Source organism: Polypterus senegalus, chromosome 1, assembly GCF_016835505.1.
Source record: "Polypterus senegalus isolate Bchr_013 chromosome 1, ASM1683550v1, whole genome shotgun sequence".
In the NCBI taxonomy this organism is placed as follows: Eukaryota; Metazoa; Chordata; class Cladistia; order Polypteriformes; family Polypteridae; genus Polypterus; species Polypterus senegalus.
Genome location: NC_053154.1, coordinates 22,919,434 through 22,932,123, shown reverse-complemented (window position 1 = coordinate 22,932,123; position 12,690 = coordinate 22,919,434). Strand labels below are relative to the sequence as shown.

General features: G+C 38.1%; 1 protein-coding gene and 1 long non-coding RNA gene across 4 annotated transcripts; one reads left to right on the top strand and one right to left on the bottom strand.

The window, feature by feature from the left end:
- The first annotated feature begins 414 nt into the window (after positions 1-414).
- On the top strand, positions 415-4,135 carry LOC120523387. 3 transcript variants are annotated; one of them, XR_005632614.1, is made up of 6 exons: positions 415-661; positions 2,112-2,299; positions 2,382-2,504; positions 2,618-2,659; positions 2,763-2,889; positions 3,741-4,135. It is a non-coding gene; the product is annotated as an uncharacterized LOC120523387 (long non-coding RNA). The 3 variants fall into 3 exon arrangements; XR_005632612.1 differs by having other exon boundaries at positions 2,763-3,304; XR_005632611.1 differs by lacking the exon at positions 3,741-4,135 and having other exon boundaries at positions 2,763-3,733.
- Positions 4,136-7,243: 3,108 nt separating this feature from the next.
- On the bottom strand, positions 7,244-12,384 carry LOC120523381 (interferon-induced transmembrane protein 1-like). Its single transcript, XM_039744651.1, has 2 exons — positions 12,254-12,384; positions 7,244-7,491 (listed from the first exon to the last, which is right to left on the bottom strand). The coding sequence occupies exons 1-2, from the start codon at positions 12,326-12,328 to the stop codon at positions 7,300-7,302; spliced, it is 267 nt and encodes an 88-aa protein (XP_039600585.1). The 5' UTR covers positions 12,329-12,384; the 3' UTR covers positions 7,244-7,299.
- Between the last annotated feature and the right edge of the window lie 306 nt (positions 12,385-12,690).

The window sequence follows — 12,690 nt, the reverse complement described above, 5'->3', positions numbered from 1 at the left end:
ATTTCACAGAGGAGAGCCACATTCCTCGCCAGGCCCTTTTGACCTGTAACAGAAGCCACTGTATCACTTGTAAGTACGTCACAGACAAAACCCCTGTGTTTGGTCCCTCTGGTAAGTTCAGTAATAAACAATGGGTGTGTTGATCGTCTAAAAATCTTACTACTGCATTTCTCCTACACTGTAAAGGATTGCTGTAAATTTACAGCGAGTTTCCTACAGTATTTTCCTGTATTTTATTTACACAGTAACATGCTGTAATATTTTAAAGAATGGCTGTACATCTACAGCAAAGAGCTGTTTTCAAAACTTAATACAGTAATATATCAAAAATACAGTAACATACTGTAAACTAGTTAAGGTACAGTAACATATTGTACAAGCAAGGCATTCTGGGATTGGTTTGAACGAGGAAGTAAGAACGGTGCAAGCTGAGCAGAGGTTTTGGTTCAAAAAACCACATTAAAACTTTTAGAACTTCTCCTACGTCCTGTTAATTATGTTATAGCTTATAATTATTTATCTTTTTATCACTCTGCCTATTCAGTTCATTTATTTTTAATATTATTCGTTTTGCACTTTCCATTGTTGAGTGAGACCGGGAACAGAGTGTGATGCGGGAGAATTGAAAGTTCCAGAAACAATTCATTACCGTTTTGACTTGGTGAGCCTCTGTCTCTTTTATTTTTTGTGCATTTTTTTTTTTTAAGTTTTTTTTTGGCTATGTGAGTGAGTTCATTAGTTATTCATTTGACAGTCGTTTCACATCCTCAGCATTTGTGTTTGTATGTGTGTATAATTGCATAACTTTATTAGTTAGTTTGTACTTAAAGTATCAAATAGCCTGTATAGCCCGCACAGCTATTTTGCCTTGCTTGTAGTGGAAAGTCATTTCGTCCAGTTAATTTTTAAACAATATCTTTATTTTTAAATTATCACAAAGTACTCTGCATACAGTATACGTTTTTGCTCAGTGTGTCATTAGACCACATACATTCATTCTAAAGTAAAATGTCACTTAGACATCCTGGCATTATAAAATAACAGATGTTACTGTATGCTATCATTTTACATATAAGGACAAAGTGATTTTGCACAAAGTACACAAGTTCCAAACTCTTTTAACTCAGTAACCTTTAAAGTTAGTCAAAGCAGTTGTGGCAGCTTAGCTATTTGTTACCAGTTAGTGTCAGCTAAGGAACCTGCTTAAAGCAATGAGTTATTGCATATTTTTCTGACTTAAATAGATTAACCAACTGACCTAAAATGCTGCAGCGTCAATTTTGTGATCATGATTTTGAAACAATATTGCCGTTTTGTCAGCACATTAAAATTTATAGTTATGTTCCTGTTATTTTATAGATCATGTATCCATCTACCTTAGAAAAAATGAATCACGCAAGGAAAACTTTTCTCAGTACATTCCTATTAAACAAACTTTAGAAGCACTGTTTTATTATTCAGGAAACAATATAAGGAAACAAAAGCTGAAATCAGAACAAAATATATTCTCTGATTTTTCCAATGGCAGATACATTTATGAGAACAGTGTGTTAATACTGATTCAGAATCGTTAGGTTTAATCTTATATCAAGTTGCCAATTGACTTGGATCAAAAAAGAAAAAAACCTGAGATTCTTGTTGTTTGTGTCATGCGTGCAATCCCGCTACTTTTCTGTAGGTCAAGCATTGAGCACATGCCGTTAGTTTAGTTGTGCAGGATTTTAAATACTTGGGTCAAGTGCCAGAGCAGGAGACAGTCTCAGCTCACACTACATTGGTGGATCTGTTGCAAATTTTAGTAGGAGTAGCAACTTTTGCAGATATTGTGACTGTCAAACATTCCAGTCAGGAAACACTTTACAAAAAGAACATGCGTGTTGTTCTGGACAGAAATGACAAAGGTGTTGTATCTGGGAAAATTCAGTTGATTCTCATTCACAGCAATTCCAATGTACAGTACATGTTGTCACAAAGAAATAACTTTCTTGTAGACCAGGGAGTTCACTGATTGACATCACAAAATGTTGGTCACTTATGCATTAATCAAAATAATCTGCCTGCCTTGTGTAGTCTGACTGTAATGGTTCTTCGTCATTATTTTCTATTACTAGAATGATGTCTGAGTTACAAAAAGAGATTAAGCAAACCTTACTGTGAGTAATACCAGGCCTTCCTGACGAGCCACTCAATCAGTCAGTTGAGAAATGTGTAGGCTGAGGAGTAGAAGATTTAATGTACGTGAAAGAAGAGGACATCTTAAGAGTTCATACAACCTGTTCAGTGCCAAACTGTTCACATGGTAAGTCAGACAATAAGCTAATTATGTTGTGCACATTGTTTGTTGTGACACTCTAGAACTGATATCTCATTACATTTTTCAGAACAAAGAAACAGCATTTTGGTTCAGTAATTAGTTTGACCTATAGGTCTCCTCAAAATTCACCACAAATGAGCTCCTCAGGCTCCTCAGTAAGAAAATGGATGGACTCACGCTTCAAGCAGATGTGAGTTAAATATTTTTTGAAAATCATATATATTATTGCATGCGTGGCTTATATGTTGTAATGTCTGTTTACATGCTGTGTCCATTTTTTTTTTTTTTACTTTTATGTCCAAGGAACACTCAACTTGCCTGACAGTCCTTGCATTATAATTCTTGGTATGTAGACATAATAGTGCAGATATCTAATTGTACCTGATAAAAGTTTCTCATGTTTTAGAGTACTCTTTAATGAATGTCATTTTGTAATTTTTATTTTCAGGTCAAACTCTAAGCAACCAACACAACTCAGCTTTGTCTGTGGCCGTACTGCTGTGTTTGCTTCATGTGTGGACACTTTTTCTTTGGTGTCGTTTCTTGTGACTGAAGACAGAGAAAGCAAAATTAAAGTTAGAAATATTCTTTATTCATACACACCAGGCAAAGGTTAAATGACAGAGAAACACAGCCCTAGGACACTGCCCTTCATCTGCACCGAGGGGCCCGTGTCCCCCATTCGTGTAGGGCTTTAAGACTTTAGTTACATAAACATTATCAAATAATCTAAGGGTGGAGTACATCTGTTGGGGCCTGATAAGTCCACACCCGTTAGACGCCCAAGAAGCAGCACTTGTTTTTGTACACTGTAAACATGCAGGGTCTGCATGACTCCTACCACACACCCCATAGAACATGCTTTCTGTCACATACTTCAGATTTGTCAAGCACAAGTTATTGACTGGTATTTTTTATTTTTCCACACATGTTATAATTTCAACCTCCAATATAGGAAGAGACTGCAAGCACCCTCGATTTTGTTCAAAGGTAAAACATTGGCTTATTTTCCATACATACATTTTCATTAAAACGGGCTTACACTTCCATCAGACTTTATTACACACTGCCTACACCTGTTTGCACCTTCCTCTTAGACACACAGTAAGCTTATTCTCCTTCTCATACCCTATTAAATTTTTGTGACACACTATTAACCACCCTGACACACACCATGATATTTTTTCTATAAATTAAATTGGTTAAAAGTAAATATTGGCAAATTCAGTTATGTACTTGAATCTTTTTAAGAGAATGCAAATTGTTGAGAGTGCAGGAACTAAAGAACTGTTCTGAAGATGTGTTATGGCTTCACTTTCCCACATGAACCTGAAGAGGAACCATTGTAGTCATGACAAAGTGAATGATTTTTTTTTATTTTATAAATAATTAAGTACATGTGTTTTTCTTTCTTTTTGTCATTTAGATGATATATTGACATCAACCCTGAACAAATGTCCAAGGCCAATCAAGGAAAAGCTACATCCAAGAAGACTAGCCAAGTAGTCCATAACAAGAAGAACGCAGTAAACCCTCATTTTTCCTATCCACTTTGTAAGATAATGGACTTTGAACGGAATTCATTCAAGACCACTTTGTTCACTTTTAATTTTGACAGTTTAGGCAATTTTTGTCTAACATGGTGTTCTTATTCTATTTTAATGTGAAAGTCAACATTGGTGTTATACTTTTAAATTTAGTATTGAATGCTGCACTATGTTTATTGCCAGTGTTTCCCACCTCTGTTGCAACCATTTGTGTTTATCGGAAATAATGAAAGACTGCTAACAATTAAAAAAACTGGTAATGTAAAAAGCTAATCAAGACCATAAAAATAAATGTTTATTGGAATGTTTCAAATGAAGGAAGCATTATTTGTTTAAATTAATCTGTAAGTAAATATTGCAGAATAATGTCCTTATCAATGCTGTAGTGACACTATAAAATGGTATTCACAGCATGACCAATGTAAAAATACAATACATAACTATAGAAAATACAGTTCTAACATTTTCTCATGTAATTTTACAGTAAAATACTGGCAGCAGAGTTGCCAGCCACTTACTGTATGTTTACAGAGAAGCTGCTGTAGTTAACATTTACAGTATTACACTGTAATTTCATAATACAGTATTGTACAATTATATTACAGTATCATACTATATTATGAAATTACAGTGTATTACTGTAAATGTTAACTACAGCAGCTTCTCTGTAAACATATTTTACTATTAAATTACAACGAAAAATTTTACAGTGTAGGGAGTCTCCCGCCATCTATAGAGGGCAACAGACTGTTTTCAAGAAGCAAGCTGTTAAGTTCAAACACCTTAGAAACCCACCGTAGACCACTTCACATCTCTTGATCATAGCCATCCTGACCTTTGTATTTGTTATTTATTCACAGGGCTTCGAAGACACTTTTTAAAGAAAAACAGGAGAAGAGAAGCTCATCTTCACTTTGGGATCACACATTTCTACAGGTCTCTGACAGGAATTATTCTTTTAAAAGACAAAGAGTAGATGACAAAGTAGAATGTCGTTAGATGTCGTTAGAGATAATGGAAGTACGAAAAATCGAAAGTCTCAAAAAACTGATAGTAAAGATCGCCTTAGCGCAAACAAATGGAGATTTTTACTTGGTGAAATAACGGAACAGAGAAAAGACATTGAATATATTGTTCAGATTGAAACTTTAAGTTGGAGACTTGTAGATCGTCTAATTTGTGTTGCCATCAGGGAAAAGTAGTGTTTCTTCCCAATGAAGAGGCTTATCCACGAGAATTAAAAGATTTGTTGTTTGGTGAAAGTGAAGATGATGAGAGGTTGGGAGGATGTGCTGATAGCACGTCGCCGCAGCCTCCACATGATGAACCACCTGGATTGGGACCCGAGGGTCGCCGGTGACACCACAGCACCACACTGGAACAGTGAGAGGTTTTATAACAGTGGCCGGAGTGCCAATCTTGTAACAGATTTGTAAAATACCAAAGGCCTGTGATTTTAAAAGGCAAACACAGGCAAAGTTCAAGTTTTCTTAATCTGTTAGTGTCCTGCTAAGAGATAAACTTGATGCATTAGGCTTAAAGGTCAAGACAGAGGTAAAATTAGGGGTGATTATTAACTGTGACCTAAATTTTAAAATCGCATATTAAGCAGACCACTAGGGCAGCATTTTTTCACTTAAGGATTATAGCAAACGTTAGACCTTTTATAACATTGCAAAATGCTGAAAAATTAGTTCATGCTTTTGTTTTTAGTTGACTAGATTACTGTAACGCACTCCTCTCAGGACCACCCAAAAAAGACGTCAATCGATTACAAGTGCAGAATGCAGCTGACAGAATCTTAACTAGAAAAAGAAAATCCGAGCACATCTCTCGTTTTGATGTCACTACACTGGTTACCTGTGTCATATAGAACTGACTTCAAAATACTGCTAATGGGTTACAAAGCCTTAAATCATCTGCCCCATCTTGTATCTCAGAATGACTTTCACCTTACACTCCAAATCGTAAATGAGGGTCTGCTTAGAATTCCAAGAGCTAAACTTAAAAGAAGTGGTGAGGTGGGTGGCCTTCTGCTGTTATGCACCTCAAATGTGGAATAGCCTGCCAATAGGAATCCGCCAGGCTGATACAGTGGAGCACTTTAAGAAACTCCTAAAAACTCGTTATTTTACAGTAACATGGCTTTCTCATAGCTTCATTTTAGTGTAACCCTGATATTCTGTATATGCATTTAATTATCATTTTTTTCATGGCTCCACAATCCATACTAACCCATACTTTCTCAGCTGTTCTTTTTCTGGTTTTCTGTGGTGTTGACCTGCACCACCACTACCTGATCCGGGCACCGTGCACACCCTACATTGATAGATTGATGGCTAGAGGTCCACATGACCATCATCATCTTATTCTTCCACGCACCTGTATATGTTTGGTATCATTATTTTCAGAGTTTATCCAACTTTAATGTGATGTTGTTAGATTTTCAGATTCGTATTCTGTTTTTAAATTATAAACTAAAATATCAAGAAAGTTAATTGTCAGTTAAAACGAATAGATCGTTTATTTAGTCTCTCACTGTGGACCTCCGTTTAACATGAATACTCCAATCGGTAAGCGGTAATATTTTATTCTCATTCCATGATTTTTACTCCGTTAAATAATAATTAATTTTTCATTTACATATTTATCGAATTTCGTGATTTTGACTACAATAAATAATAATTTTACTAATATCCTGGCCACAACTGGGGGTTGGGCGCCGCTCTAATCCCTACCACCTTCGTGGTCACTTCTCCTACCTCTTCATATCTTAAATCATTCTTGAGGCAGATTGAAGACTTACGTACCATGCAGCTTAAGTGAAAAATTAAGGAAAAAATTGATCATACCTCATAAGTAATTGCAATACAAGCACTGAGTTAATCAGTTTTAACGCGAAAAGATGCCGACGAAAGAAGAGAAGTAGCGGGCCGCTAGGGTGGAGAAAAGAAGAGCCGTTTAGAAAGCAGCAAGCGCATCAAATTCTGAGCAAATGAATGTTAAACGTACAGAGAAAGAGGATGAAAACTAGGAATGCTCAAGTCAAGTGTATGTGCAGTGTGCCGTTACTGGTAATAATAATAATAACAATAATAATCTAAACCTGCTTAAAATACTACCATTTGTTAGATGACTCTTATTAATAATAAATCACAGACATCAAAGTGCTGCAGCAGATCATGGGGAAATAAGTCACTTAATACCATTGAGTGTTTATTGTAAAAACGTGCCATAATTAAATGTACACAAAAGTCCTATAAACTGTAACACTATTACATTGAAGAAGCTCTTCACAGAATTGTTGAAAGCACGAGATCTAATTCCTTTTTTTTAATTTTTTTTTTATTAATTTTATTGCAATCATTCCATACAAATCAATCAATTTTTACAAAAAGTAAAATTGAGTTAAGAACAAATCGACCCCCACCCCTTGATCTAATTCTGCGGACTGCCGAGTTCCAGGCTGAAGCTCTTGCCGGAAATCACAGAGACAGAGAAAATGACGAGAATGAGGAAGATCAGGAAAAACAAGAGGCTCACAGCTAAAGCTGCGACATTGAAGCAGCGAGCTCTTGATCCGTAGTATCGTGCTCCCTCCAAGTCGCCGACTACTTTGCGATCCCTCGACTGCAGAAGGAAAAGACAAAAGTGAGCAGCCGGCACACGGACATGGAAATCAAAAGCGCAGATATAATCTTTTTGGTAACTGGGGCTTTGTAGATTTCTTGCTGCATGGCAAATTATGAATTATTTTGCACGTGTGTTTACCGTTACTTGAAACATAAAAAACCTCTCCATTCTCTTTGCCACGACTGCTGCGCATGCGCCTCCTGAAAGGCAGCGTTTACTTAACTCTAGACGATGCCAATGGTGCCAGCTGTACTCGAGTGTCGGGAAATAAAATTAGTCAAAATTCCAAACAAATCCTGCAAATAACTGGCAGTATTAGTTACATGCCTGATTTCAATTAGGTAGAGTGTTCATATAAAAACGGGCTTTTCTTTCAACTCGTGTATCCCTTTTCCTGGGCTGGCTCTACCATTTAGGCCAGAGATCTCCTACTTAGGCCCTGGAGCGGTACTGAGGCTTCTGGTTTTCATTCTAACCATCTTCTTAATTAGTGGCCAGACTTTGCTGCTAATTAAGCTCTTTTGTATTAATTTTAATTGACTTGACATTTAAAACTCAGACCCCTTGTTTCTTTTTTTCCTTAATTAGCAACCAAATAATAAAAAGATACAAAACGAACCAAGGCATGAGTTGCTAGCCAATCTATGTCCATCAAACAATATCTGATATTAATATCTGAATAAAGAAAGGTGAAGGTCTCAGGAACGTCGGCCCGTTGACAGCCGCTTTGAAAATGTCTGCTGTGGCAGAATGAGAGCAGCAATAAGCTATGGAATTAAATAAAGGGTTTAGTTCACATCAGGAAACTGGTTGGAGTGAAATTGGTGGGAATTTGTGGGCACTGCTTAACTGGTCATGTTGGCTCAATTCACATTTCATTACTTTTTTGGGTTTTAAGAAAAAAAAAATGAAGTAATTCAGAGAACTGAATCTTTAAACGTCAATTAAAATTAAGGTAAAGACGTTAATTATTAGAAAAAAAACTGGCCAGTGATTAAGAAAGGGGATAGAATGAAAACCTTCTGCCAGTGGCACACCAGGATTGGAAATGGCGATCTCTGATTTAGTCGAACGTTTGGGCAATTTTTAAAACAATACAGACCTACGAACACCAGGACTCCATACGACTGCCGTTATTGTTCTGTTTAATTATCACATTTTACTGATGTTTAGTCTTAACGTCTGACGACCTACACGATTGAACAATAACGCGAACAACAACGATAAAGATAATAATCATGATAATAATCCTCAAACTGTAGCATAAGACACGTGACAAAACAAAATTAAACGGATCAAAACGGCAACATGACTGCTAAAAGCGGATTTAATTCAAACGTATATCATCTCTCAAATGGGCTTACTTTAATACTTGTCAAATATCCATCCATTTTCTAACCCACTGAATCCGAATACAGGGTCACGGGGGTCTGCTGGAGTCAATCCCAGCCAACACAGGGCACAAGGCAGGAACAAATCCTGGAGGAAACCCACGCAGACACGGGGAGAACATGCAAACTCCACGCAGGGAGGACCCGGGAAGCGAACCCGGGTCTCCTAACTGCGAGGCACTAGCGCTAAATATCGCTCTCCTTTATTCATCACCATCGATTCGCTCTTGGCACCGTACGCTAAAGCAGTTCTCCGTATTGCATCGCTGGCAGGAAAATCTCTACCAAGTCGTGAATTGATTGGATATTTACATTGCGTTATTTGCATGCATGTGGGTGCTGTAATCATGAATTGTGGGTAAAGATTCCTATTTAAACATAATTGTTATACTGTGCTTCATTTAAACTGTGACCATATTATTTTTTTTTTATCAATTCATTTAATCGATTTAAATGGGAGGCTTACTTGGCAAGCCTATAAAAATATCACCATTATCGTAAAATGCATCCTTTCGTAGATTTTTTAAATAAAACTCTTTAAAACCGAAATATAAATAAATGAAAACACTGGTTTTATTGTGATTGTGTTTATTGTTGGGTTAAAATCAAACATCTCTAGTGAGTGCAAATAATCTAAAACAATATAATCGGACAGTCATATTGAACCAGAGTGTTCGTAGCTCTGTAGTTTTTTTTTTTTTAATGCCACCCCCACCATTTTTCCTCACTAGACAGTTCGACTATACCGTACATCCGGCCCTGATCGCCCGACAAGCTAAGAATACTGGTGTATGGAAAAAAGGTCGACCCTGTGAAAATCAAAGTCTCTTGTGCCTTTTTTGTCCCTTTCCGCAAGCTGCAAGAAGGAGATGGATGTTAAAAATGACATGTATGCATGTCATAACTGTAAAATCCTTTGGAAAATTTTATTTGTTTTAAGTCTAAAGTCACTTATCATCCGAATGATCCAGTAGTCCACAAAGTTGGATGTAATGGTACACTAGTTCTTTAATGGCACTCGATCCTCGTACAGCCATCACTTGACAAAGAACCATTTAATTCTGAGAAGGGATCTTTGCATAGAAAATGAGTCGTTTGGGCGTTTAAAGGGGGTGGCGCAGTGGGTAGCGTTGCTGCAGTTAGGAGACCCGGGTTCGCTTCCTGTGTCCTCCCTGCGTGGAGATTGCATGGTGTCTGCGCATGGGTGCTCCGGTTTCCTCCCAAAGTCTAAAGACATGCAAGTGCATTGTCAAGCCTAAATTGTGCTTGGTGTGTGCGCCCTGCCCGGGGTTTGTTTCCTGCCTTGCGCCCTGGAATTGGCTCCAGCAGACCTGTAGCTTGGATGTAGTATGATGGCCTTTTAAAGGGTTCCTAATATAAGGACAAAACAGGACTCATTAATGTTTAGCATACAAACCTTAGCCTGTGTTACTGTATGCTGCAAGATTCTTTTTTTAAATCAGGAACCCATTAGGATTTCACATATCTATTAATATTTACTGATGGCAATTTACGCATACTTTTACTAGTCTGAATAAATAATGGTTCTTCATGAATGCATCATTTGGATTGTTTTTTTGAAAGCCAAAAATGGTTCCCTTATGACATCGCTTGGAAGAATCGCTTAGACACCGCTATTTGTATGTATTTGGACAGGACGCGCGCTGAATTCCCATTGCGGTATGTACGCGAATCAAATTAATTTCATGACTAATCAAGTGTTACAAGAACAAGAAAAACAACGATAATAATTCTGGGAGATTCCAATGGACGGGGTCCCGAGTTATGATGCGATACTCACATAATAATGAAGCGATAGAAACGTAATACATAAAGTGCGTACCTTGATAGATGTGTAAACAAACCAATCATATTCGGTTTTGGGAATAGCCGCCTTCTTCTTGCAAAAACAGATCGACACTGCGCTCCATATTGGCAAAAGTATCCGCAGACATTGTAGGTGTAATGGCAGCAACGTCCTGTTTATTTTTTTGCTGTAATTGTTTCAGTGTACGAGGCTTGTTCTTGTACACTTTTCCTTTCATTGCTCCCCAAATGAAGAAATCAGAGGTTCGGGGAACGAATTTGTACCGTTTTTGTGCTGGAAATAACCGTCACTGATCTCATTTATCCGTGAATACTTTGATCTTTATTTCGTTTGGCTTGCTTCATTATTAAGACAGTAATGAATCATAACAACGGGACCCCGCTCTTTAGAATGACCCTGTAATAATAATAATAATAATAATAATAATAATAATTTCAAAGGGTGTTGGGCTTGCCGTGTGCTTTACTCGACTTACCTTTATTGAGAAATATAAAGCCACGGCGCCCAGACAGAAGAAGTTCATATAAACCGTGTTAATGATGGACCAGCCGATATGGTCCCGGGGCAGGACCACAGATGAAAGCAAGGATTGTATAGCAGGCTGTTTAGTATAAGTATGATCGGACTTAAACAGAGGGGAGTTTCTACATTTCTTCTCATTTGCCATTCTTCAAAGAAAATCTACAACAATTAAATACATTAAAAAGGAGGAGAACATAGAAAGTGAGACAATCAGCACTGTGTACGTTTACTCCAAAGAAACCGTGTCAGTGTGATCTCGAACGACACTGTGGTATGTTCTCGTTGGCGGAAGTGACGTCACTTTTATCTTTCTGCTTGTAAGAACTAACGGCTTGGGGATAACGTAAAGGAATATAATAATAAATCCATCCATTTTCTAACCCGCTGAATCCGAATAGGGCTACAGGGGTCTGCCGGAGCCAATCCCAGCCAACACAGGGCACAAGGCAGGAACCAATCCTGGGCAGGGTGCCAAACCCACTGCAGGACACACACAAACACACCCACACACCAATGTAGAATCGCCAATCCACCTAACCTGCATGTCTTTGGATTGTGGGAGGAAACCGGAGCGCCCGGAGGAAACCCACGCAAACACGGGGAGAATATGCAAACTCCACGCAGAGAGGACCCGGGAAGTGAACCCGGGTCTCCTAACTGCCAGGCAGCAGCGCTACCACTGCGCCACCCTAATTAATAATAATTATTAATTAAAACACAAATTAATAAACAACCTCTCCGTCACAAATGACTTAAATCATTTTCTGACATCCTGTACATTCATGGCTTTAGAGCATCTTAAATGAAGGCTGACCTTCTTCTGTAATGAGTGTGGTAGGAACGTGGAAGTGGGCGGTGTTTGCGAGTTTACCGTCATGCTGTGCCTGAGCTGAACTCTTTACAGTGATCCACCATGGAAACTCCTAACGGGAGCAGCCGAAGAAGAAGAAGTTATCCACTTACCGCTGCTTATGGCTACAGATAGACTAGTGCTTTATTAATCCGTCTATTTCCTTACCAAATTATCCAGCACAGGGTCATGGGAGAGCTGGAACTCAGCCAGCATCAGATACAAGGCAGAGCGCCAGTCCATTGCAGGGCAAAAACGCACTCTCTCTCTCTCTCTCTCTCTCTCTCTCTCTCTCTCTCTCTCTCACACACACACACACACACACACACACACACAATCATTAGGCCAATTTAACACTGACAATGCACCTAACCTGCAAGTCTTTGAAATTTGGGAGCACCCAGAGGGAACACATGCAGACACAGAGAGAACATACATATTTGATGCAGATAGGGCCTGGGACATGAAGTCTGGTCCCCTTACTGTGAGGCAGCAGTGCTCAAACTACTCCACAGTGACACCCCGTTTTATTAATATGTATTTAAATGTTTAATTGAAACAAATATTGACAACCATGTAATACTTTAATTTTATTAATCAAATTA

Bases quoted from the DNA above. Each gene is read 5' to 3' on its own strand.
- LOC120523381 (XM_039744651.1), bottom strand. From the start codon at position 12,328: ATGGACTGGCGCTCTGCCTTGTATCTGATGCTGGCTGAGTTCCAGCTC. The intron at 7,492-12,253 runs GTAAGGAAATAG...TTCCTTCTGCAG, and splicing joins ACCCTGTGCTGGATAATTTG to TCGAGGGATCGCAAAGTAGT.